Here is a 27101-nt window from a genome sequence, read left to right as displayed (position 1 = left end):
CACATTTATGTAAATTAAACTCCATCTGCCACTCCTTGGCCCATCTGATCAAGGTCCCACTGTACTCTGAGATAACTTTCTTCACTGTCCACTACCACTTATATTAAACACAGAAACACAGAAGATAGGAACAGGTGGGAGGCCAATCGGCTCTTTGAGCATGCTCCATGCTGATCGTCAAACTCAAGAGTCTAATCTTGCATTCTCCCTATAACTTTTGATCCCATTCTCCCCAACTGATACATCTAGCTGCCTCTTGAATACAGTCAATGTTTAGTATCAACTACTTCCTGTGGTACTGAAATCCACAAGGTGAGCCTTGGGTGAAGAAATGTCTCATTTCTGTCCTAAATCGTCTACCCTGAATGCTCATATTGTGCGCCCTGGTTCTGGACAGATTCACCTTTGGGAACATCCTCCCTGCATCTACCCCATCCAGTCCTGTTAGCATTTTACAAGTCTCTATGAGATTCCCCCCTCATTTGTCTGAATTCTAGTGAAAACAATCCCAACCTAGGCAATCTCTCCTCATACGTCAGACCTGTCATCCCCAGAACCAGCCTGTTAAACCTTCGCTGCATTCCCTCAAAAGCAAGAGCATCAATCCTCAGAAAAGGAGACCAAAACTGCACACAATAATTTAGGCATAGTCTCATCAAAGCCCTGTAGAACTGCAACAACACATTCCTGCTCCTGTACTCAAAACATCTCGCAATGAAGGCCAACATGCCATTTGCCTTCTTTACCACCTGCTGCACCTGCATGCTTACCTTCAGTGACTGGTGCACAAAGACACCCAGGTCCCACTGCACAATCCCCTCTCCCAATTTACAGCCAGCCATTCAGTTTCTTGTTCTTTCTGCCAAAGTGAATATTCTCACATTTATCCTAACTATACTGCATCTGCCACTGATGTGCCCACTCACCCAAACTGTCATGATCATGCTAAGAATCTCCGCATCCTCGTCATAGTTCACCCTCCTACCCAACTTGGTATCATCTGCAAACTTGGAGATGTTACATTTTGTTCCCTCATCCAAGTCATTAATATACATTGTGAATAGCTGGGGTCCTAGCACCGATCCTTGTGGCATCCCACTAATTACTGCCTGCCAATTTGGTCATAGGCCTCTAGTCCGAAAAATAACCCAGTTCTACCTTTCAACCAGCTTTGTACCCAATTGGCTTGATCACCCTAGTTTCCCTATGATCCAACCTTGCTAACAAGTCTACCATGCAGAATCTTGTCGAATGTCTTACGGAAGTCCATATAGACATCTACCGCTCTGCCTTCATCAACCTATCTTCCTTGCCACATCTTCAAAAAAAACTCAATCAAGTCAATGAGACATGATATTCCATGCAGAAAGCCATTTTGACTATCCCTAAATCAGTCCTGGCCTTTCCCAATACGTGTAAATCCTGTCCCTGCTTTGTAATTTTTTTTTAAGAAACAAGGTTGGAAATAAAATGTGTTTTGGAAAAAGTCAAGCAGAATCTGAACTCAACCAGCCAGTTATATACTGTGGTTACAAGGACAGGTAAGAGGCTCAGAATTCTAATGTTATTAACTTACCTGACTCCCAAAGCCCATTAATCATCTACAAGTCACAAGTCAGGAGTCTGAGGAAATATGCTCTACTTACCTGGATGAGTGCAGCTCCAACACTTGAGCATCTCAACACCACTTAAAATATCATCTAAGTCTAATCTAGCTCAACTGATCAGTCACACTCCGCCTTAGATGTTCAATCCTCCACTACACCTGCACAGTGGTTGCCTTATAAATCATGTTTAACAGAAATTAAACAGACAATATCATCATAATTGGAAAGATTCAAAAGGCTTATACTGAAAAAAACTCTTTTCCACAAGATTACATTGACTTCCGGTACATTATTGATCACTATTGTATGTTGTTAAGGAACGCTGAATGTGGTATGCACAGTCAATTACAAACACAGATCTGGGTTGTAAATTTTACAGTAACTAACCCAGCATTACAACTCAGAAGTACCGATCCGGGTAAAAGTATACTTGTGGTCTACACCAAATGGAAATATTGTACAAAAACTTACCACTGACGAGGCAGCTTCAATCAACTTGGAAAATGAATTCACATTTTCTGAGGGGTGATGTTACTTAGATTTTCTGCAAAGCATTCATACTGTAACTCCCACTCAAATACAACAAATTGTCCCTTTTAACTTCCTGTGTAAACCCCATCTATATTTCCTGTTCAACTACATATGCATATCGTCCCGTTATCTACTTGGGATTTTGTGTACAGTCTATTTGCTTCCAATTCAATACGGACACCTGTTGCTATTTTATCTCTGATATGATTTCTAACAAAGTGATTATTTTACTACCACAGATACTTTTCATGTGGTTCTGCTCAATCAAGTGTGAGGTGATGCACTTTGGCAGGAATAACCGGAAGGCAAAGTACTGGGCTAATGGTAAGATTCTTAGTAGTGTAGATGAGCAGAGAGATCTCGGTATCCATGTACACAGATCCTTGAAAGTTACCACCCAGGTTGACAGGGCTGTTGAGAAGGCATACAGTGTTTTAGCTTTTATTAATAGAGGGATCAAGTTCTGGAACCAAGAGGTTATGGTGAAGCTGTACAAAACTCTGGTGTGGCCGCACTTTGGAGTATTGCGTACAGTTCTGGTCACCGCATTATAAGAAGGATGTGGAAGCTTTGGAAAGGGCGCAGAGAAGATTTACTAGGATGTTGCCAGGTATGGAGGGAAGGTCTTACAAGGAAAGGCTGAGGGACTTGAGGCTAGAGAGAAGAAGGTTGAGAGGTGACTTAATTGAAACATATAATCAGAGGGTTAGATAGGTTGGATAGGTAGAGCCATTTTCCTAGGATGGTGACGGCGAGCATGAGGGGCATAGCTTTAAATTGAGGGGTGAAAGATATAGGACAGATGTCAGAGGGAGTTTCTTTACTCAGAGAGTAGTAAGGGAATGGAACGCTTTGTCTGCAACGGTAGTAGATTCGCCAACTTTAAGCACATTTAAGTCGTCATTGGATAAGCATATGGACGTACATGGAATAGCATAGGTTAGATGGGCTTCAGATCGGTATGACAGGTCGGCACAACATCGAGGGCCGAAGTGCCTGTACTGTGCTGTAATGTTCTATGTTAATCGTGAGTTTGTGGTTGTGTTGTTGAAAGACAGTGGATTATTTACTAAAAGTTACACTAAAAGAACTGGAAAAGATCTGAGAGAGTACATCATTCTTTAATATATTCAACTCCGGAAATTTCTCAAGGGTTGCAGCAGATTCAGAAGTTGTATTACCAATTTAGGGATGGGCAACAACTGCTGGCCTAGCCAGTGATGCCCACACCCCATGGAAGAATTAAAATAAAGTCAATTGAGAATATATTGTACAACAAACATGTTACATTTATATCCTACGTGCCAGTTCCTGTAGCTGAGTTAAATTTAAGCTGTTGCAAAGGGGATTGCTCGGCATGAAAGCGTAAGAAGGCTTCACCTCTCTGTTGGAAGAACTTAGAAAGTAATCTTGCCAGAGAAAATAAAGTGTTTGACTGCTTTCTATAAATTAATTTCCTTGTTCACTGAAGTCAAATAGATATACAGCTGCATAAATATTGTGTTCCCTCTAATAAAGGGTTGCTTTTGTTTACTTATACTGTATATGCCTTTCTCAGTGTCCACAGTACTGAGACTGTTCAACTGAAAGTAACTCCTGCCGTACTATATATAATATTCATTCGTTGTCTTTCATTTCTTTTATTAGATGAGGGGATTGAAGGATGGGTCAGCAAGTTTGCAGATGACACAAAGGTTGGAGGTGTCGTTGACAGTATAGAGGGCTGTTGTAGGCTGCAGCGGGACATTGACAGGATGCCGAGATGGGCTGAGAGGTGGCAGATGGAGTTCAACCTGGATAAATGCGAGGTGACGCATTTTGGAAGGTCGAATTTGAAAGTTGAGTACAGGATTAAGCATAGGATTCTTGGCAGTGTGGAGGAACAGAGGGATCTTGGTGTGCAGACACATAGATCCCCTAAAATGGCCACCCAAGTGGACAGGGTTGTTAAGAAAGCATATAGTGTTTTGGCTTTCATTAACAGGGGGATTGAGTTTAAGAGTCGTGAGATCTTGTTGCAGCTCTATAAAACTTTGGTTAGACCGCACTTGGAATACTGCGTCCAGTTCTGGTCGCCCTATTATAGGAAAGATGTGGATGCTTTGGAGAGGGTTCAGAGGAGGTTTACCAGGATGCTGCCTGGACTGGAGGGCTTATCTTATGAAGAGAGGTTGACTGAGCTCGGACTTTTTTCATTGGAGAAAAGGAGGAGGAGAGGGGACCTAACTTAGGTATACAAGATAATGAGAGGCATAGATAGAGTTGATAGCCAGAGACTATTTCCCAGGGCAGAAATAGCTAACACGAGGGGTCATAGTTTTAAGCTGGTTGGAGGAAAGTATAGAGGGGATGTCAGAGGCGGGTTCTTTACACAGAGAGTTGTGAGAGCATGGAATGCATTGCCAGCAGCAGTTGTGGAAGCAAGGTCATTGGGGTCATTTAAGAGACTGCTGGACATGCATATGGTCACAGAAATTTGAGGGTGCACACATGAGGATCAATGGTCGGCACAACATTGTGGGCTGAAGGGCCTGTTCTGTGCTGTACTGTTCTATGTTCTATGTTCATGATTAGCTCCGCAAAACATCTCACACTTGATTCTATTCCCATCGCTCCCATTTCAGCCATCCCACATCTAGGGTTAGAAAATCTAAGTAAATACAGCAGCCTCCTGATGATGGTACTGTGCTCACAAACATGAAATCATTGGTTAAACTGATTTGGGCAAATTGTGAAAACTGTGTTAATCTATGATAATTTACAGATGGAATCAGAAGTGACTACAAAAGATACTGTAAAATTCTACCGGCTTGTTAGTGATCTTAACTGAAGGAAACCTGCAATTTCTCCATGGTCAGGCCAAAATATGACTCTAACCCCAGAATGTGGTAGATTTATAATGCCATTCATAATGAGATGGTCGAACAAACCACTCGGTTATTGGAGAAAATAATGACTCACAATAAACAAGGCTTTGCAGAATCAAAAACATTTGGAGGACAAAGTATAAAAATGGCATTTTGTCTTGATCTTAAATAATCACAAATAAAGCATCTCAAGGTTCCATATGTAACTCTCTTCTATTCTCCATTTAAATAGTGCCTCTCAGCGATGGTCTATTTGAGCTCTACAACTGCCTATTTTGTCAGTCTGTGCTTCAACATCAACAATTGCTGAGGATAAATTAGCTGCCAGGTTTCCCAAGCTTCAGTAAGTACATACCATGAAAGGCCTATCAATTTTTTTTCACTTTTCTTTCAATGTTTTTTACTCATCACGATTCATGAACTTTCAAACACAGACTATATCCATCTTTTTGGGCTTCCTCAAAAATTTCTTTATCCTTATCACTAACTCCTAAGTTGCTCATTTATCTATCGTAGAAGTGAAATTTGGTAACTTGCTCAAGCATGGACTAAGTTTCCAATTTCAGTTCTTTGCTGTTGCAACTTACTTTCACGTATGAAGATATGCTGCTGAAGCCCTTACCTTGGTTATCACTAAACCTTAAATTTCCAACACCTATCTCTTGAGCCACACACATTATAACTTGTTCAAACCTCTTCTGCAATTATCTTAATACACATCAAAACTTGTTATCCACCAACATTATCCTCAGCAATATCCACCAGTACCCTGCACACTAACAAATTGAATTCAAAGTCTTGGTTTAGGTCCCTTGATAATGTGTCACACAGTATATTATTTGGCTCAACTGGATTACATTCCTTTTGATAATTTAAGTCTAGTTGTTGTTAAGTTCTAAGTAGACAAAGGTCACTATTGGGTTTAATTGTTCAGACAGGACATTTACAGATTAGAGTGTGCTTATCTGTAACTATGTTAAGTTCCTTTTTAATATATACAGATAGCTTGATCTAAAAGATGCATAGCAATGCTACAGGTATCAAATTCACTTCAGTGAAAACAGTATAAACTGGGGTGCTGATATCTAATTTAATCTTCTAACAAGTGCAGACCACATTATCAGTGCTTGTTGCTGAATGATATGTCCCCGAGTTAGAAGATAAATGGAGTTAAGCTTCATCAGTGTCTGAACGAAACAGAGACTTTTTTTTTGGGGGGGGCGGAGGTGGGCGGTGAAGGAAGGAGGAGATGTAAGACAGATGTGAAAGAAATTTGAAGCAAACATTGCATCATGAACGACCTTTGCTTAAGATAAAATTATCATGGAGGTGTGCAAAGCTTTTATGGGTTCTGCTTGCACAACGTCAGAGCTTCTGCAATTTAAACCCTAACCTATATCTGTAGATGTAATAGAATTTTTGTCCAACATTTGAGCATACGGAACTTCCATTAAAATCCAGCACAAAACTACAGGAGATGTTCAAATCTAAGCACAGTTCAATACAAAACTAAAACTGTCGTAAACAGGGTGACAATAATGGCACTGCAAAACTGGGAAAGGGATAGTCAAGGAATTAAACACCGCATCTACACAAACAGTACGCTGTCAGTTTTCTCTGATAATCATGCAGGGTAAAAGACTAAATGAGTTCAACTTCCACACCAATTTCCAACAAGCGGCTCTTTACTTGAGAAAAGAGGAGGTTGAGAAATGTCAATATGATATCTCTCCAAGATTGTGAATACAAGAATATGGACGTAGAGAAATTAAGAAATTAATAGAAAAAAATCACTGGTGGGGAAAATCCAAATCAGACTCCAATCTAAGAATAATAAACATAGACATAGAACATAGAAGTTGGGAGCAGAAAGAGGCCATTCAGCCCTTCAAACCTGCTCTGCCATTCTTCACGATCATGGCTGATCATCCAACTCAATAGGCTAATCCTGCTTTCTCCCATAACCTTTGATCCTATTCACCCCAAGTTCTACTACTAATCAGAGAGGGTATCACAGCTACAGAAGCTTCCATTGTCGAGGAAGATCTGCCTACTGAGTCAGTATGGGTGGAAATTAGGAACAGCAAGGGAGCAGTCACGTCGTTAGGGGTTTACTACAGGCCCCCCAATAGCAGCAGGGAGATTGAAGAAAGCATAGGTCGACAGATTTTGGAAAAGTGTGGTCGCAGCAGGGTTGTTGTAATGGGTGACTTTAACTTTCCTAATATTGATTGGAACCTGCTTCGAGCAGAAGATTTGAATGGAGCTGTTTTTGTAAGGTGTGTTCACGAGGGTTTCCTAACGCAGTACGTTGACAGGCCGACGAGGGGAGAGGCCATTCTAGACTTGGTGCTCGGAAACGAGCCGGGGCAGGTATCAGATCTTGTGGTGGGAGAGCTTTTTGGTGATAGTGGCCATAACTGCCTCACATTCTACATAGCTATGGAGAAGGAGAGGATTAGGCAAAATGGGAGGATATTTAATTGGGGAAGAGGAAATTATGACGCGATTAGACACAAGTTAGGAAGCATGGACTGGGAGCAATTGTTCCATGGTAAGGGAACTATAGACATGTGGAGACTGTTTAAGGAACAGTTGTTGCGAGTGATGAGTAAATATGTCCCTCTGAGACAGGCAAGAAGGGGTAAGATTAAGGAACCTTGGATGACGAGAGCGCAGGAGCTTCTTGTGAAAAGGAAGAAGGTAGCTTACATAAGGTGGAAGAAGCTAGGGTCAAGTTCAGCTAGAGAGGGTTACTCGCAGGCAAGGAAGGAGCTCAAAAATGGTCTGAGGAGAGCCGGGGGGGGGGGCACGAGAAAGGCTTGGCAGAAGGAATCAGGGAAAACACAAAGGCATTTTACACTTACGTGAGGAATAAGAGAACGGTCAAAGAAAGAGTAGGGCCGATCAGGGGATAGCATAGGGAACTTGTGTGTGGAGTCTGAGGAGGTAGGGGAAGCCCTAAATGAGTTTTTTGCTTCTGTCTTTACGAAAGAAACAAACTTTGTAGTGAATGAAACCTTTGAAGAGCAGGTGTGCATGCTGGAATGGATAGAGATAGAGGAAGCTGATGTGCTGAAAATTTTGTCAAACATTAAGATTGACAAGTCGCCAGGCCCGGACCAGATTTGTCCTCGGCTGCTTTGGGAAGCGAGAAATGAAATTGCTTCGCCACTTGTGAAGATCTTTGCATCCTCGCTCTCCACTGGAGTCGTACCTGAGGACTGGAGAGAGGCAAATGTAATTCCTCTCTTCAAGGAAATAGGGAAATCCCCGGCAATTACAGACCAGTAAGTCTCACGTCTGTCGTCTGCAAAGTGTTAGAAAGGATTCTGAGGGATAGGATTTATGACCATCTGGAGGAGCATGGCTTGATCAAATACAGTCAACACGGCTTTGTGAGGGGTAGGTCATGCCTCACAAACCTTATCGAGTTTTTTGAGGATGTGACTAGAAAAGTTGATGAGGGTCGAGCTGTGGATGTGGTGTATATGGACTTCAGTAAGGCATTTGATAAGGTTCCCCATGGTAGGCTCATTCAGAAGGTCAGGAGGAATGTGATACAGGGGAACTTAGCTGCTTGGATACAGAGTTGGCTGGCCAACAGAAGACAGCGAGTGGTAGTAGAAGGAAAATATTCTGCCTGGAAGTCAGTGGTGAGTGGGGTTCCACAGGGCTCTGTCCTTGGGCCTCTACTGTTTGTAATTTTTATTAATGACTTGGATGAGGGGATTGAAGGATGGGTCAGCAAGTTTGCAGACGACACAAAGGTCGGAGGTGTCGTTGACAGTATAGAGGGCTGTTGTAGGCTGCAGCGGGACATTGACAGGATGCAGAGATGGGCTGAGAGGTGGCAGATGGAGTTCAACCTGGATAAATGCGAGGTGATGCATTTTGGAAGGTCGAATTTGAAAGCTGAGTACAGGATTAAGGATAGGATTCTTGACAGTGTGGAGGAACAGAGGGATCTTGGTGTGCAGATACATAGATCCCTTAAAATGGCCACCCAAGTGGACAGGGTTGTTAAGAAAGCATATGGTGTTTTGGCTTTCATTAACAGGGGGATTGAGTTTAAGAGTCGTGAGATCTTGTTGCAGCTCTATAAAGCTTTGGTTAGACCGCACTTGGAATACTGCGTCCAGTTCTGGTCGCCTTATTATAGAAAAGATGTGGATGCTTTGGAGAGGGTTCAGAGGAGGTTTACCAGGATGCTGCCTGGACTGGAGGGCTTATCTTATGAAGAGAGGTTGACTGAGCTTGGTCTCTTTTCATTGGAGAAAAGGAGGAGGAGAGGGGACCTAATTGAAGTATACAAGATAATGAGAGCCATAGATAGAGTTGATAGCCAGAGACTATTTCCCAGGGCAGAAATGGCTAGCACAAGGGGTCATAGTTTTAAGCTGGTTGGTGGAAAGTATAGAGGGGATGTCAGAGGCGGGTTCTTTACACAGAGAGTTGTGAGAGCATGGAATGCGTTGCCAGCAGCAGTTGTGGAAGCAAGGTCATTGGCTTCATTTAAGAGACTGCTGGACATGCATATGGTCACAGAAATTTGAGGGTGCATACATGAGGATCAATGGTCGGCACAACATTGTGGGCTGAAGGGCCTGTTCTGTGCTGTACTGTTCTATGTTCTATATCTAGTCACCTCTTGAATATATTCAATGTTTTGGCATCAACTACTTCCTACGGTAATGAATTCCACTCTTTGGGGGAAGAAATGTCTCCTCATCTCTGTCTTAAATAGTCTACCCTGAATCCTCATACTTTGACCCTTGGTACTGGACACAGCCACCATCGGGAGCATCCTCCCTGTCCAGTCGTTTAGAATTTTATAAGTCTCCATGAGAACCCTTTAATTCTTCTGAACTCTAGCAAAAACAATCCCAACCTAGTCAATCTCTCCTCATACGTCAGACCGCCTGGAATCAGCCTGGTAAACCTTTGCTGCACTTCCTCCAGAACAAGAGTATCCTTCCTCAGAAAAGGATACCAAAAGTGCACACAATATGCCAGATGTGGTCTCACCAAGGCCCTGTATAATTATATCAAGCTAATCCTTAATAGATCCAAAAGGAAATTCACCAGATACTGTATTCAGTGTGATTAGAATGTGAACTGACATGCACAGTTGAGGTGAACAGGGAAGTTAGGACAACAGAGAATGCAGGAAGAAATGAGCTGATATACTTAAGAATCTGGTGGAGCATGAACCGACATTGTGAAATGTCCTGTTATTGAACGATAAATTCTACATAATTCCATATAAAACGTTTAAACCAAGAGCACAATGCCATTCAAAAATGACTGCTCTCTGTAGCATACCCATGTGTGGGGTTTGAAAAATACAATACAAAGATGAGAATAATGTCATTTGTAAAAATAGGCTCTTCTGAAGACAGGTAATGTAATAATAGATTGCCAGGTCAACAGTAATGTTTCATAAGGCACATCGTACTTCAGAAATGCTTGCCATCATTACTAGTGTGGAGACAATCCATTCTATACTGGTTACTACAAATGTGCAATCCTTTTTTAAGTCTTTAGTTTGAATTATAGTGCCTGTATGTATGTCAAATTTCAGACTTCAAGATTGAAAAAATGGAAGCAAACAATCATTATTTTCCTTAAACACTGAAAATGCAGGTTTGCTGTATTAATAGCTTTAAGTTTCAACTCTGATGACATCACTCAATATCACCTATTTCCATTCCTGTGCTGTTGCAAATCTCAGTTGTGCCTTTGTTGCCTCTAAACCTGACTATTCCACTGAATTCCTGGTTGAATGTGGTTAGTCTCCCATATTCTCTCCTCCATAAACGTGAGGTGTTGCAAAACTCAGCTGTCTCTGATTTAGTTCATACTAAGTCATCTATCAACTCTGTGCTTCGTGATATACACTGGTTCCAGGTCAAACAGTGCCTGGAAAATTTTAAGATAATAAAGTGTGAAGCTGGATGATTACAGCAGGCCAAGCAGCATCTCAGGAGCACAAAAGCTGACGTTTCAGGCCTAGACCCTTCATCAGAGAGGGGGATGGGGTGAGGGTTCTGGAATAAATAGGGAGAGAGAGGGAGGCGGACCGAAGATGGAGAGTAAAGAAGATAGATGGAGAGGAGAGTATAGGTGGGGAGGTAGGGAGGGGATAGGTCAAGTCAAAGGAAGACAGACAGGTCCATGAGGTTAGTAGGTAGGAAATGGAGATGCGGCTTGGGGTGGGAGGAAGGGATGGGTGAGAGGAAGAACAGGTTAGGGAGGCAGAAACAGGCTGGGCTGGTTTTGGGATGCAGTGGGTGGAGGGGAAGAGCTGGGCTGGTTGTGTGGTGCAGTGGGGGGAGGGGACGAACTGGGCTGGTTTTGGGATGCGGTGGGGGAGGGGGACATTTTGAAGCTGGTGATGTCCACATTGCTACCATTGGGCTGCAGGGTTCCCAAGCGGAATATGAGTTGCTGTTCCTGCAACCTTCGGGTGGCATCATTGTGGCACTGCAGGAGGCCCATGATGGACATATCATCTAAAGAATGGGAGGGGGAGTTGAAATGGTTCGCGACTGGGAGGTGCAGTTGTTTATTGCGAACCGAGCAGAGGTGTTCTGCAACACAGTCCCCAAGCCTCCGCTTGTTTTCCCCAATGTAGAGGAAGCCACACCGGGTACATAGATACAGTATACCACATTGGCAGATGTGCAGGTGAACCTCTGCTTAATATGGAAAGTCATCTTGGGGCCTGGGATAGGGGTGAGGAAGGTGTTATGGGGGCAAGTGTAGCATTTCCTGCGGTTGCAGGGGAAGTTGCTGGGTGTGGTGGGGTTGGAGGGCAGTGTGGAGCGAACAAGGGAGTCACGGAGAGAGTGGTCTCTCCGGAAAGCAGACAAGGATGGGGATGGAAAAATGTTTTGGGTGGTGGGGTCGGATTGTAGATGGCAGAAGTGTCGGAGGATGATGCGTTGTATCCGGAGGTTGGTGGGGTGGTGTGTGAGAACGAGGGGGATCCTCCACCACCCCACCAACCTCCGGATACAACGCATCATTCTCCAACACTTCCACCATCTACAATCCGACCCCACCACCCAAGACATTTTTCCATCCCCACCCTTGTCTGCTTTCCGGAGAGACCACTCTCTCCATGACTCCCTTGTTCGCTCCACACGCCCTGGGATAGATCCCATCCGGACCTGGGGACTTGTCCACCTTAATGTCTTTTAGGATACCCAACACTTCCTCCTTCCTTATGTCAACTTGACCTAGAGTAAGCAAACATCTAACCTCAACATCTGTCATGTCCCTCTCCTTCGTGAATACCGATGCAAAGTACTTGTTAAGAATGTCACCCATTTTCTCTGAATCAGCGCATAACTTTCCTTCTTTGTCCTTAAGTGGGCCAATCCTTTCTCCAGTTACCCTCTTGCTCTTTATACATGAATAAAAGGCTTTGGGATTTTCCTTAACCATGTTTGTCAGCAATATCTCATGTCCTCTCTTAGCCCTCTTAATGCCTAGTTTCAGATTCGCTCTACATTCCCGATATTCTTGCAAAGCTTTGTCTGTCTTCAGTCACCTAGACGCCATGCATGCTTCTTTTTCCTCTTGGCTAGTCTCACAATTTCACCTGTCATCCATGGTTTCTTAATCTTGCCATTTCTATTCCTCATTTTCACAGGAACATGTCACTCCTGCATGCTAGTCCACCTCTCCTTAAAAGCCTCTCACATATCAAATGTGGATTTACCTTCAAACAGTTTCTCGCAATCTACATTCCTCAGATCCTGCCAAATCTTGGTATAGTCGGCCTTCCCCCAGTTTAGTACTCTTCCTTTAGGAGTACTCCCATCCTTGTCCATGAGTATTGTAAAATGTACGGAATTGTGGTCGCTATTTCCAAAGTAGTCCCCTACTGTAATATCATCCACCTGGCCGGGTTCATTCCCCAGCACCAGGTCCAGTATGGCCCCTTCCCGAGTTGGACTACATACATACTGCTCTAGAAAACCCTCCTGGACACATCTAACAAATTCTGCTCCATCTTGACCCCGAGCACTGAGTGAATCCCAGTCAATGTTGGGAAAATTAAAATCTCCCATCACCACCACCCTGTTTCTCCTACACCTTTCCATTATCTGTTTACATATTTGTACCTCTATCTCATGCTCGCTGTTGGGAGGCATGTAGTACAGCCCCAGCATTGTTACTTCTTCCTTCCTATTTCTGAGTTCTACCCATATTGCCTCGCTGCTTCAGTCTTCCATGGGGCCCTCCTTCAGTGCGGGTGTGATATCGTCTTTGACCAGTATTGCAACTCCTCCACCCCTTTTACCTCCCTCTCTATCCTGCCTGAAGCATCGATATCCTGGGACAACTAGTTGCCAGTCATGCCCTTCCCTCAACCAAGTCTCAGTGATAGCAATAACATCATACGTCCAGGTACCGATCCAAGCCCTAAGCTCATCTGCCTTACCTATTACACTTCTCGCATTTAAACAAATGCACCTCAGACCACCTGTCCCTTTGTGTTCATCATCTGCTCCCTGACTACTATTCCCTTTAGTCACACTGACTCCATTATCTAGTTCCCTACAGACGTTCATTACTACCTCTTTTCTGTCCAATATTTGGTTCCCATCCCCCTGCCACATTAGTTTAAACCGTCCCCCACTCCAGCCTCACTCCAGCTTTTACAGCCCACTGCAAAAAAGAAATCCACAGACTGACTTTCCTCATACAAGAAATTTCATCTCATCTTTGTCTTAAATGGGCGACCACTTAATCTAAGATTATTTCCTCCAGTCCTACACTATCCTGCATGGGGGAAGAACCTTTCAACAACTACCCTATCAAGTCCTACCAGAATCCTGTATATTTCAATAAGATCACCTCTCATTTTCTAAATTCCAACGAGTACAGGCCCATCCTACTCAACCTGGCAAATGAAAATCTGCCCAATGCAAGGATCAAGCTAATGAACTTTCCTTGGTCTGTCTCCAATGGCTGAGTACCTGTCTTAATAAAATTGGATGAGAACTGTTCCTGATATTCTAGATGTGGTCAAATTACTGCCATGCATTGTTTTAGCAATTCTTTCGCATTTTACGCTCCATTCCCTTTGAAATAAAGGCCAACATTCCATTTGGGCAGGCAACGGCCCACTGGTATTACTGCTGGACTATTAATGCAGATACTCCAGACAGCTACTGTTCTGGGGACCTATGTTCAAATCCTGCCATGGCAGATGGTGCAATCCGAATTCAGTAAAAAATAATCTGGCATTACGAATCTAACGATGGCCATGAATCTACTGTCAATTGTTGGAAAAAACCATCTGGTTCAATAATGTCGTATAGGGAAGGAAACTGCGATCCATACCTGGCCCTTATGTCAGTCCAGACCTGCAGCAATGTGGTTGACTCTCAACTGCCCTCTGGGCAATTGGGGATGGACAATAAATGCTGGCCTGACCAGGAATATCCTCATCCCATTAATGAGACCTCAAATGAATAATAAAATATGTGTCAACCTTATTACCTGCTGAACCTGTGTACCAGCTGTTGGTGATTCATGCACGAGGACTCCCTAATCACTCTGTGCTATAGCCTTCTGCTGGCTTTGTCCATTTAAACAATATGCAGCTCCATTTATTAATTCTGCCAAAGTGCATGACCATGCATTATTCCACAATATACTCCATGTGACAATTTTTTTCCTATTCTTGTAAGCCACCCATTGTATTTCTAATTGCTCTGCTATTACATCCTTTATGAGAGATTCAAATGTTTTTCCAATAACAGATTTAGACCATTTAAGCACTGCAATGGGAATATTTATTGCAACTTGGAACAATTTTCTCACTCATTCGCAACATTTCATGTTATTTGGAACACAGAACTGAGTTGGTTTATGTTCATTAAATACCTTAATTTATCTACAGGCACACTCCAATGAATTGCAGCCAAGTGAAAAATCAATGTCCTTACAGTTGGACTTCAGCACACAGGAGGAAGAATTAAAAAATGCAATGGACTTTGAAAATAAACAAATGCATCTGTCTGATTGGTTTCCTTCTGGATTCTGGTGTCAACTATAATTTCCCATTAGCGAAAGCTGCTTCTTGGAACTGAGGAACATATGTTTTGAAGTATGCCCTAATGAATAAAAAAGAGACAAAGCATTGGTTAAAAATGAAGAGCAAAAGAACACTGGAATTAAGAGTTTCGGTTTAATAGCTGCATAGTATTTGTAGTTGACTAAATACGTATGTTAAAACATCAGTTTCTGAAAAACTGAAAATTATTCTTTTCATAAGAATTTCTTCCCTTTTAGGTTTCCTTCATTATCTACATGATTCCTTGACAGACCTATATCATGCCTTCTGATATTTTTTAAATTGCCAACAATGAGCAATTTTCTTCTTCTCTTGTTGGAAGGCATGCATTTTTGGCAAAGTTTGATCCTCTAGAGCGGAACTCCTTCAACACTAAATCGCAGGTCAAGCACAGGTGATGGGGAAAGAGAAATATTTCCTGGCCATAATTTCACCAAAATCCACATCTTCCTTGAACAGTACACAGAACTTTAGTTGCAAGGCTGAAACCATGATACTCCAAATAATAAGATTCTGATCAGGTCATCATCATGTCATGAGTGCAGAAGGAAAAAGATATCTTGCTTGGCCCATTTTGGACACCTTATAATATGTAGCTCAAGGGTGATTCTGGAGAGCCTAGCAAAAAGGTCAACTTAGTTCGGGAACAATCCAGGGAGACATGGAAAACAGACTAAAATACAAAAAATAATTAATCTCTCCCTCCAGATTTGAAGGACAGAGAAACAGACAGTAATGAATAAAAGGCATAAATGTCAAGGAGTCTTGCTTCCTCCCATCTAAAGAACAGCCCATGGTTATTCATCCAAGGGCAATTTCCATGGAAATAATTCTGTTCTTCCACATTTACAGACAATAATATGCATGTGGTTTTAGGGGAAGGGAAGAAGAGGAAAAAGAGAAACTGCATTTCCTCCATGTTTCCGTTCAAATTCAAAATACAATCTTTTCCTTCATTTGTTAATACACAAATAATTTGGTAGAATGTCAAATATTGATATAATTCAACTTAAAAGACATGATAATCAATTAATCTTACACCAATTCTGCTGATAAAGATAAACCATAAAATGCTTAATGAATAGGATAGCCAAGGGTTCAGTTTACTAAAGCAAATTTATCTACTTTGACAAAGATTAAAAAAGTAGCTGAAAAATGATAGTTGAGTTGAAATATCAGGATAACAATTAAAAAGCATATCATGCACAAACCTTGACAATACCAATGTAAAAGAATCTTTATTTATTATTGGCAGACGTCCTATTTTCCAAATAATTATTTTTAATTAGTTTTATTTTTAATTTTTAATAATTAAGCAAATTATGCATTAAGAGTTGGGTGAAATTCCTTCCTTTAATTTAAATTAGTCAAGTTTCCCATTAAAACAACAGAGAAAAGATTTAATTTTAAATGTGTTTGGTATCCCACTGCAGAAGAACACAGAAATAGGAGTAGCAGCCCATTTGGCCCCTTCAGCCACCTGTCAGCGAGTAAGATTATGACTAATAATGTAAATACTTTTTCTGCTCTCTGTTCAAAACCACAGGCATTCAGGATGCGAATGTTCCTTAAAAGTCACATACATGTATTACAAAATTAAAAGCTTTCCTGTAGTGGAATTTTATTAACATGATTAAATTACATTATTATTAAACACAAAAATTAAAACAATGGTGCACTTGGCAGTCATATATGTCAATGCCAAAATATGCCATTTATTAAACTTCAAAATCACAATGCCATTTGATAGGAGGGGAAATGATTAGAAAGCGAAGCAGGAACAAGTAAAATTAAATGAGGTTTTTGTTACCAGTTAGCAACATCAAATAACACTAACGCTCATCAGCTTGTAAAATTAGAACTAAATATCAAAACTGACTGAAACAGAACTAGCTAGTTAGATTCCTGCTATATACATTTGGAGTTAGAGTTATCTAAGCAGTGGATGCAACTTTTATTTTTCAGTCTTGAGAATCGTAGACTCTTTAGGTCTCTTCCATTTATCCATGAAATGTTCTCCAGACATCTGAATGTTCTGGGAGGGATGTGTGGGCGAACTTCAGCATGAAGTGCCTCTCACCTGATCACATTTTTTCAAAAACATGTATTTTTGGTGAATTTATATTTGCATCAAGCTGAAGGCAACTTCAATATTGGCACCCGTTACAACCTCATGCATTCTTAGGCCAGGGTGAGCATACCTCGATGCAGAGTAAAACACTGTTCCATCACGTCCAAACAGGAAAAAACCTCAGACAATACCAATGTGAGCGTGTCTGCCTTTCACAATTTATGGCCCCTATAAAACTGGTAATTTCATATAAATTTAATTGGCAGCAATTTTGCGCTATATGTTCACAAAAAAATTGTGTTGAGACTGGACAAATATCAAATGCAGGCTTTGATTATTTCAGTTTGGGCTGTGGTGATTATAATGCTACTGTAACCTTTTATAGGAGAAAAAAGGTATTCTTTTTTAAATTCACTCACAGGACGAGAGCATCACTGAACAGCATTTATTGCCCATCCTTAATTGCCCAAAAGGCAGTTAAGGGTCAACCGCATTGATTTGATTTATTACTGTCACATGTACTGGGGTACAGTAAGAAGCATTGACTTATGTGCACTGTGAGTCCATAATCACATACAGCTAGACCAGTAAGGATGGCAGTTTCACAGAACATAGAATATTATAGCACAGTACAGGCCCTTCGGCCCTCGATGTTGTGCCGACCTGTCATACCGATCTGAAGCCCATCTAACCCACACTATTCCATGTATCTCCATATGATTGTCCAATGACGACTGAAATGTACCTAAAGTTGACGAATGTTCTACCATGATAATAAAATGTGAGGCTGGATGAACACAGCAGGCCCAGCAGCATCTCAGGAGCACAAAAGCTGACGTTTCGGGCCTAGACCCTTCATTAGAGAGGGGGATGGGGTGAGGGTTCTGGAATAAATAGGGAGAGAGGGGGAGGCAGACCGAAGATGGAGAGAAAAGAAGATTGATGGAGAGGAGAGTATAGGTGGGGAGGTAGGGAGGGGTAGGTCAGTCTTCAGGACATGGTCGAGCAGTTTCAAGGCCGAAGAGAAAACAAGAGAGTTGCAATGGGAGAGAGATTCTCTGAGGTTGGTCTGGAGGGAGGAGGGTAACTTCTTCAGGTTAGGCATCCCTGGAAGAGGCTTTGCAGTGAGGTTAAAATTGTATCAGTGATAATGGGAACTGCAGATTTTGGAGAATCCAAGATAATAAAATGTGAGGCTGGATGAACACAGCAGGCCCAGCAGCATCTCAGGAGCACAAAAGCTGACGTTTCAGGCCTAGATCCTTCATCAGAGAGGGGGATGGGGTGAGGGTTCTGGAATAAATAGGGAGGGGGGGGAGCGGACCGAAGATGGAGAGAAAAGAAGATAGGTTTGCAGGCAAAGCGTTCCATTCCCTTACTACTCTGAGTAAAGAAACTACTTCTGACATCTGTCCTATATCTTTCACCCCTCAATTTAAAGCTATGCCCCTTCGTGCTCGCCGTCACCATCCTAGGAAAAAGGCTCTCCCTATCCACCCGATCTGACCCTCTGAATATTTTAAATGTCTCAATTAAGTCACCTCTCAACCTTCTTCTCTCTAATGAAAACAGCCTCAAGTCCCTTTCCTTCCCTAAAAGACACTAGTGAACCAGACGGGTTTTTTCAACAGTCAAGAATGGATTTGCGGTCATCACTAACTGCAGGTTTTTACTGAATTCAAATTTACCATCTGATGTGGAGGGATTTGAACCTATTCCCCAGATATTACCTGGGCCTCTGTATTAAAGGTCCAGTGATAATACCACTGGGGACATGGTCTCCCCAGATGTAATTTACTTAATTTTATGGACAACTTCCATTTTGGATTTCCTGGCTTGTCAGAATCACTAAGCAGAGTCATGCTCATCCTCAAATATCTGTGGTTAAACTAACTGGTGCTACAAAGAATGTTAATCACTCTTTGGATCTGCTCTGTGGCAAGTTTGGACAGCCAATAAGGATTTTTGGATAGAGTAAATCAAATCTGAGCAGTAAGATAAGATTTATTAGCGTACATTGTGTTTTAAATTAAAAATACTGTAAAAATTAGAGGGTAATTAACAACAACTATAAATATGGCTGGTATATTCTTCATATTAAAATCAGAAATTAATAGATATACAGAACAATATTTTTGAAGAAACACACTAAAATTTCACAATAAAAATGCCTAGATTTCGTTTTACTGAGCATAAAAATGCTACCCTTAACATTACGATTTTGTTGCAGAAATATTGACACCCACAAAAGTCTAATAACAGGAACACAGGGTAAGCTTAAAAGAATATCTTGGTAAAATGGCAAAATATCTTTGGAATGGCTCTCTAACAAAAGTATGTACAGATATTCTACTCTTGCTCATCAGCCTTGAACTGTGACAAAACACTGGCAGTGAGGTTTCCAGACCCATTGCTGAGTATCCTGGAACACCATCTGCTTCCTGAATGTAGACACAAAGCACTTAACCTTCACAAATACATGCCAAGGATAAAGCATTGGAGCGGAGGGTACGTTATGGACTTTCCCACCTGCTTGCTTGCTTCAACAGTTTGTCATTGTGGACAGTATTTGAGCTAATATTCTTAAATTATTTAAGAGGGGGAAATGACTGGAGTCTTGTGACAATAATCAATGCTGAAAACAGAGAAATCAGGAAAGAAAATCTAGCTACATTGACTTCAACTCAAAGCAAAGATTTTCTATTGCAACAGTACATCTAAGCTCTGTTAATCTTAAAGATACTTACTTTGCTCTTTTAGCCATCTCATTGCCATCCCAGCGAGGACTGTATGGGTAAGATTTCTGTATCTGTTGATAGAGTTGTCCACTGTTTGTAAAATGATACACCGACTGGAACGTCAAGGTGGGTTGATCCCGTGGAAAATACAGGGGCAAATCAACTACAGGTAAAAGGGAAAGAAACAAAAAGATTTGCAAATGAGAGGGAAAAAAGTTACTCATTCTGAAACAGGCAGATAGAAATAAGGATTGAATCATTCCTGCTGTGCTTGTGTCAAACAATGGTGAATGAGTCATGTCTGCAAATCAAGAATGCAGTAATCTCTTAAATTTTCTTTGTAAGGTGGCTAGTTTGTGTCAGATCTATTGAGTTATTTTTCAATACTTTATGCAATGTGAATTTATTTGAGGAATAATTAATAGTTATCCAAAAGTGCCTTTTTATCTAGTATCAAGACATACTGAAGAGAAAGTAAACAAACAGTCTTCCTGTGCACAATATTTCACAGGATATATTTTCAACAGTAACAATATGGCTTCTTTTGTTTGGTGTTTCTAGCTATTTGGACATCAAAGAAACGGCTCTACCATTTATGCACAACTGTTAAAAAGTATTCTAAGGTGATGGGTGATGCTGGCAAGGCAGAATTTATTACTCATTCTTAAGTTCCTGTGGTTTTGGGTCTTCTCTTTGAATCATTGCATCCTGATGCAATACCAGAGCTGTCAGATTGTGAACTCCAGCACACTGATTCATCAATGCCTTTGAACAAATGGAAAGCGTGACATAGTTTTGTTCAAAAGACTAAGGCTCAGCAGTCCTTTATATACAGAAGCATACCTTTATAATCAAATTCCACATTGCTGCAATTTATATTTTTTACTGTCGGTATCCCCTTTGCTCAGAAGGTGGTCCCATGATAGTAGGAGAATGTACAAGAGCTTTTACTAGAGCTACCATAAAGCTTAAAAAGTAGCATTAGTGCTGTTTAGTGCTGTGATTGGGCCAGTGAACTACACTAACTGTTAGCAAGACAGTTTATGGCATGCACATTGGATGTGGCAGTTCGGGGGAAATTGGCGGATGGCCACCTGGTAGTCCTGGTGGATGGGGTGCTGTAAAGGACCCCAAAGACTGGGAGAGGACACCATGCCTTTCAATCTTGTCACGCTAGCAGTTAGCAAGGCTGCATTTTGCAATGCTTGGGCCTTGATTTGTGTTGTAACTGATCCTGTCACTGCAAATGAACTATCGTGTGTGGACATCATTCCTTCACATTTTGAATTATCTACCGCGACTTAAACAGGCAGCATGGTGGTTAGCACAGCTACCTTACAGCACCAGGGACCTGGGCTCAATTCCACCCTGCTATGCGTGGAGTTTGCATGTTCTCCCTGTGTCTGTGTCCAAAAATATGCAGGTTACGTGGATTGGCCATGTTAAATTGCCCATAGTGTCCAGGGATGTGCAGACCATATGGATCAGCCATGGGAAATGGTGCATTACTGGGATGGGATGGGTCTGGGTGGAGTGCTCTTCGAAGGGTCAGCATGGACTTGATGGGCCAAATGGACTGCTTCCATGTTGTAGGGATTCAAGGATTTTACATTTTTCACCTTCCTTTCTCCTCTAATCTGATCATTTAGTACTTGCTTTCGCATTGAATTCACCCTCTTAGTCCTTCTACAGTTATTTCTCAACTGGTTGAGTAGAAATCATGTGGGTAGCTGTGTTTACTTATGTCTATGGGCTTTCTTCTTTTTTCACTAAATTTCAACTTCATCAAGTTTTATGGAGGGCTGCTCTCTGTAAGCCCTAGCAGGTTTTCTTGTGCTCTTGTCTTAAATTTGCCTCATTAACTACCTACTCTATCTCTATGACACCCCATTATGTATCCAGCTTGCTCAATTCTACTACTCACTGTAGCCAGAAGAACCTGCCACTGCTAGCAGATCTTGGAAAGGACCAGCATTATTGGTGCCTGGTGCTTCTTTAAAAGGCTACTGTGTACTTGACGAGCACTGTATACCAAGATCTGAGAGATAATAGGAACTGCAGATGCTGCCTAGACCTTTCCCGAAACGTCAGCTTTCCTGCTCCTAAGATGCTGCTTGGCCTGCTGTGTTCATCCAGCTCTGCACCTTGTTATCTCTATATCCAGATTGCCCTTGAACAGTTTATGCCATGCACACTAGACTTGGCAGTTAAAGAGAAATTGGTGGATGGACACCTAGTGGATGGGGTTCTGAAAAGGACCTCAAGGGCTGGGAGAGAACACCATGCCTTTTGATCCTGTCAGCCTGGTTCGAGGTTGTCATCCAGATTATTGTGGTTTCAGCCATTTGGACAAATGAGCAGCAGTGAAAGATGATGATCAATGACTGTCACTGCTTCCTCAGGGTTAAGTGACACCATCTTCTCTCTACTACCTTACTGTCTCTGATACTGCACCCAGCTCCCACCAAGGCTGACGTGCCACCCCTCTCACTACTGTATGAAATGTCTTCTCTTTTTCTCCCTCATCCACCTCTATGCCATGGATTCTGATGCTATTTATTTTTACAAAATCCCAACCAGTTTTTTTCCAGCCAGTAGTGACTGGCTAAACCTCTTCAAGTATATTTTCTTTGGTAACAATACTTCCTTGTTTCAAACCATAGTTCAGAGAAGTACTCAGCCTCAACTGCCGATAGAAAATGCTGGAAATTCTCAGCACCTCAGTTTTCTTTTAAACTCAAATTAACCTTTGCTTTCATGAGTCCAAAATCAGTGTCACATGGTTACACATACAACACCTGTAATCTTAACAAAATTGACAGTGGGAACAGCATACTGAGTTATGGGACCACCATAATCATACTGAATGGTGGAAATAAACAAGAACAGAAATTGCTGGTGGAAGTCAAAAGGTCTGGCAGCATTGTGGAGAGAAAGCAGAGTTAATATGTTAAGTTCCATGACTCTTCTTTCCAGAATTGCTACCCACAGCAGTATTGTTTTAAGCTCCATGATCCAAAGTCAGAATATGTTTTTAATTGTCTTTTCGACAGCAAGATATGAATCTATTATGTTTATATTTAGTTATATTATTTATGCCTGCATCTGTACATACAACTTGCTTAATACATCAGGAAGTAATACATTGTGATTGAAACAAAGCAAAGCATACATATGCATCTATGGAAATGTATATTTGCATTGCTCTTTGGGGAAACTCTGGTATCATCCATGCTTTGATTGGTAATAGTTAAACCTATACGAAATATTTATACTATAAAACAAGATGAAATGAATACTGGAAATATGGTGATAATTTCCTGTAATGCAGTAACACAGAACTGTGAACATTCATTCAGAATGTGGACCTATGTTGGGGATCCACCATTTTAAGCCCAATTATTCAATCACTCTACATACTCCAGTACTGCTACTTTCCTCATTAATATATATTTTTCTGGAAGATAATTCTGTTTGCTAAGAAAAACATCTTGGCTCATATTTTGGAAAATGCATTCTTGATCAGGTTATTGCTGTCAGGTACCGTGTTTTTCTTGTGTACTGAGTCTTTCAATCAAGAGGGAGTACGTTCATACTTCTGCTCATCGCTGAAAACAAGCTTGAAGTTACTAAGGTATTCCTACGGATCGGCATTATTTCCTGGCAGCAACACATTTTCAAAAATAACCTTAAAAAAGACATAAGTACTTTTTGCTTATCAAACTGAAGTAAGCTCCACAGTTATCAAAAGTACACTCAAGTAGTTTCAGGGCAGAATCATGATTCATGAAAAATTACATTTTCAAAGATATGTGATATTGAAAATAAAGTACACATTTTACAAAGACATTTTAGAATATTCAGGGCTCCCAAGGCAATATTTCATATATTTTTCTCCGCACCAAATAGTATATATTAGTCAAATTATATATACTTGATCCTGTCCCAATAAGTTTGCTTGACCATTTCAATTCAAATTAAGATCTGTACGTATGTCAAAATGTTTTATCTAACAGAACACAATCAGAAAGGCAGTCTCGGTAGATATAGCAACAGTGACAACAGCAAAGTTCATCAGAACATAACATTTTAATCAGGTGAAGGAGCCAGCTACTGCTGAATTGCTGCAGGGTAATTCTTTGCTGTAATTAACTTGTCTAGCATATTATTCTTTCTCCCAATCATTTGTTCTCAATGTTATCAATGTCTGTCAATGTTGTCCGCAACGTTCTTAATGTGACCATACTTCTCAGTTTATAGAGTGTCTAAATGAAGCAGAAGTTTGGCAATACAATTTAAATTCAATGCAAGTTTGCGGTAAGAAGGGAACTTGAGCATAACTTTTCACCCAAATGCTAACTGTTTTGTAAAATAAAGAATGACACATTGTTTACATTTCTGGAGAGAGACTGAAGGATATTGTAAGAAACTGAGATATGGTGAGGAGGTAGACAGGCGAGGTCGAGGTTAAAAAGTGGCAAACAACTTTTCCTCACTATAAAAAAAGTCACTTCTTTTTTCGTCTATGAACAATCATTTTTATTGGAAAAAACTTTACATATTTTGTTTGCAGAATAGCTCGTGGATATTCTCAAGGCTATCACAAACAATTCGTTAGCAATTTGCGCTTCTCTGGGAACAGTATGTGTTCATTGCAAAGCTGTCTGTGTTGCAGCATGTATATTTACAGCAGACAGAGTGCCAGACTGATTTAGCTGAGTGAACAGCAAAGGAGTCTGTGTCAGTATCAGACAGATGGATCTGTCTCTTAAAGTACTCCAGCCGATGTGGATCACCATGGAAAGCAACTACTGAGAAATATGCACTCCTTTTATCCAAATTGCTCGGCTAAAAGCAGTTGAAGGATGATGCAAAAGAAGCAACAGTGCATTTGCGATTTATCATCTGACTTGCATTCTTTGAATTACTGACACCAAAAAACAAATAAACCTATCTTATTAAAAGTTATAAATCAGACAAACTAATAAACAGAATGGAGGGGAGATAATGGGAACTGCAGATGCTGGAGAATTCCAAGATAATAAAATGTGAGGCCAGCTTTTGTGCTCCTGAGATGCTGCTTGGCCTGCTGTGTTCATCCAGCCTCACATTTTATTATCACAGAATGGAGGATCATTCTTTTCAGAGATAATGGGAACTGCAGATGCTGGAGAATCCAAGACAACAAAGTGTGGGGCTGGATGAACACAGCCGGCCAAGCAGCATCTCAGGAGCACAAAAGCTGGTTTTTCGGGCCTAGACCCTTCATCAGAAAAGGGGGATGGGAAGAGGATTCTGAAATAAATAGGGAGAGTGGGGAGGCGGGCTGAACATGGATAGTGGAGAAGACAGGTGGAGAGTAGAGTATAGGTGGAGAGGTAGGGAGGAGATAGGTCAGTCCGGGGAGGACGGACAGGTCAACGGGGCGGGATGAGGGTGGTAAGTAGGAAATGGAGGTGCGGCTTGAGGTGGGAGGAGGGGATAGGTGAGAGGAAGAACAGGTTAGGCAGGCAGGGAAGAGCTGGTCTGGTTTTGGGATGCAGTGGAGGGGGGAGGGGAGATTTTGAAGGTAGTGAAATCTACATTGATACCATTCGGCTGCAGGGTTCCCAAGCGGAATAGGAGTTGCTGTTCCTGCAACCTACGGGTGGCATCATTATGGCACTGCAGCATGCCCAGGATGGACATGTCGTCTAAGGAATTGGAGGGGGAGTTGAAATGGTTCACGACTGGGAGGTGCAGTTGTTTACTGTGGACTGAGTGTAGGTGTTCTGCAAAGTGGTCCCCAAGCCTCCGCTTGGTTTCCCCAATGCAGAGGAAGCCACAGTGGTACAGCGGATGTAGTATACCACATTGGCAGATGTGCAGGTGAACATCTGCTTGATGTGGAAAGTCACCTTGGGGCCTGGGATGGGGGTGAGGGAGGTGTGGGGGCAGGTGTAGCACTTCCTGCGGTTGCAGAGGACAATGCAGAGTGTGGTGAGGTTGGAGGGGAGTGTGGAGCGGTCGCACCTACACTGGCCCTAAACCCCCCCCCTCTTCCTCCATTACATTGTATCGGCACTGCCTCATGCTCCCAAGCTCGAGCAATTCATCCATTTCACCAACACCTTTTACCCCAACCTTCAATTCACTTGAACCATCTCCAACACACCCCTCACCTTCATGGACCTTTGTCTCCATCTCAAGCAGCCACCTACAAACTGATGTCCATTTCAAGCCCACCGACTTCCACAGTTACGTGGAATACACCTCCTCCCACCCGCCTTCCTGCATAAATTCCAAACCCTATTCCCAATTCCTTCGCCTCCGCCGCATCTGCTCCCAGGATGAGGCATTCCACTCCCGCACATCCCAGATGTCCTCATTCTTCAAGGACCGCAACTCCCCTCCCCCCCTCCACAGTGGTCGAGAACGGCCTCAACCGTGTCTCCTGCATTTCCCGCACCTCATCCCTCACACCCCGCCCCCACAATAACCGCCAAAAGAGAATCCCCCTAGTCCTCACATACCACCCCACCAACCTCCGGATACAACGCATCATCCTCCGACACTTCCGCCATCTACAATCCGACCCCACCACCAAAGACATTTTTCCAACCCCACCCTTGTCTGCCTTCCGGAGACACCACTCTCTCCGTGACTCCCTTGTCCGCTCCATGCTCCCCTCCAATCCCACCACACCCGGCACTTTCCGCTGCAACCGCAGGAAGTGCTACACCTGCCCCCACACCTCCTCCCTCACCCCCATCCCAGGCCCCAAGATGACCTTCCACATCAAGCAGATGTTCACCTGCACATCCACCAATGTGGTATACTGCATCCGCTGTACCCGGTGTGGCTTCCTCTAAATTGGGGAAACCAAGCGGAGGCTTGGGGACCGCTTTGCAGAACACCTACGCTCGGTCCACAGTAAACAACTGCACATCCCAGTCGCGAACCATTTCAACCACCCCCCACCCCCCCATTCCTTAGACAACATGTCCATCCTGGGCCTCCTGCAGTGCCATAATGATGCCACCCGTAGGTTGCAGGACTCATATTCCGCTTGGGAACCCTGCAGCCTAATGGTATCAATGTGGATTTCACAAGCTTCAAAATCTCCCCTCCCCCCACTACATCCCAAAACCAGCCCAGGTCTTCCCCGCCTGCTTAACCTGTTCTTCCTCTCACCTATCCCCTCCTCCCACC

General features: G+C 42.3%; 1 protein-coding gene across 5 annotated transcripts in view; it reads right to left on the bottom strand.

Moving 5' to 3' along the window:
• Nucleotides 1-14797: 14797 nt before the first annotated feature.
• babam2 (BRISC and BRCA1 A complex member 2) overlaps nucleotides 14798-27101 on the bottom strand; it is a 193360-nt gene continuing 181056 nt past the window's right edge. For all 5 annotated transcript variants that reach the window (XM_048530273.2, XM_048530272.2, XM_048530271.2 and 2 more), the window contains exons 11-12: nucleotides 19920-20073; nucleotides 14798-15141 (exon numbers count right to left, since the gene is read on the bottom strand). In XM_048530273.2, coding sequence (XP_048386230.1) covers nucleotides 15078-15141; nucleotides 19920-20073 — 218 coding nt within the window. In that variant the 3' untranslated portion in view covers nucleotides 14798-15077. The remainder of the gene's footprint in view (nucleotides 15142-19919; nucleotides 20074-27101) is intronic.

This window comes from Stegostoma tigrinum, chromosome 4 (assembly GCF_030684315.1).
Source record: "Stegostoma tigrinum isolate sSteTig4 chromosome 4, sSteTig4.hap1, whole genome shotgun sequence".
Taxonomy (NCBI): Eukaryota; Metazoa; Chordata; class Chondrichthyes; order Orectolobiformes; family Stegostomatidae; genus Stegostoma; species Stegostoma tigrinum.
Note: the sequence above shows the minus strand (reverse complement) of the source record. Positions and strands in the feature narration are given on the sequence as shown.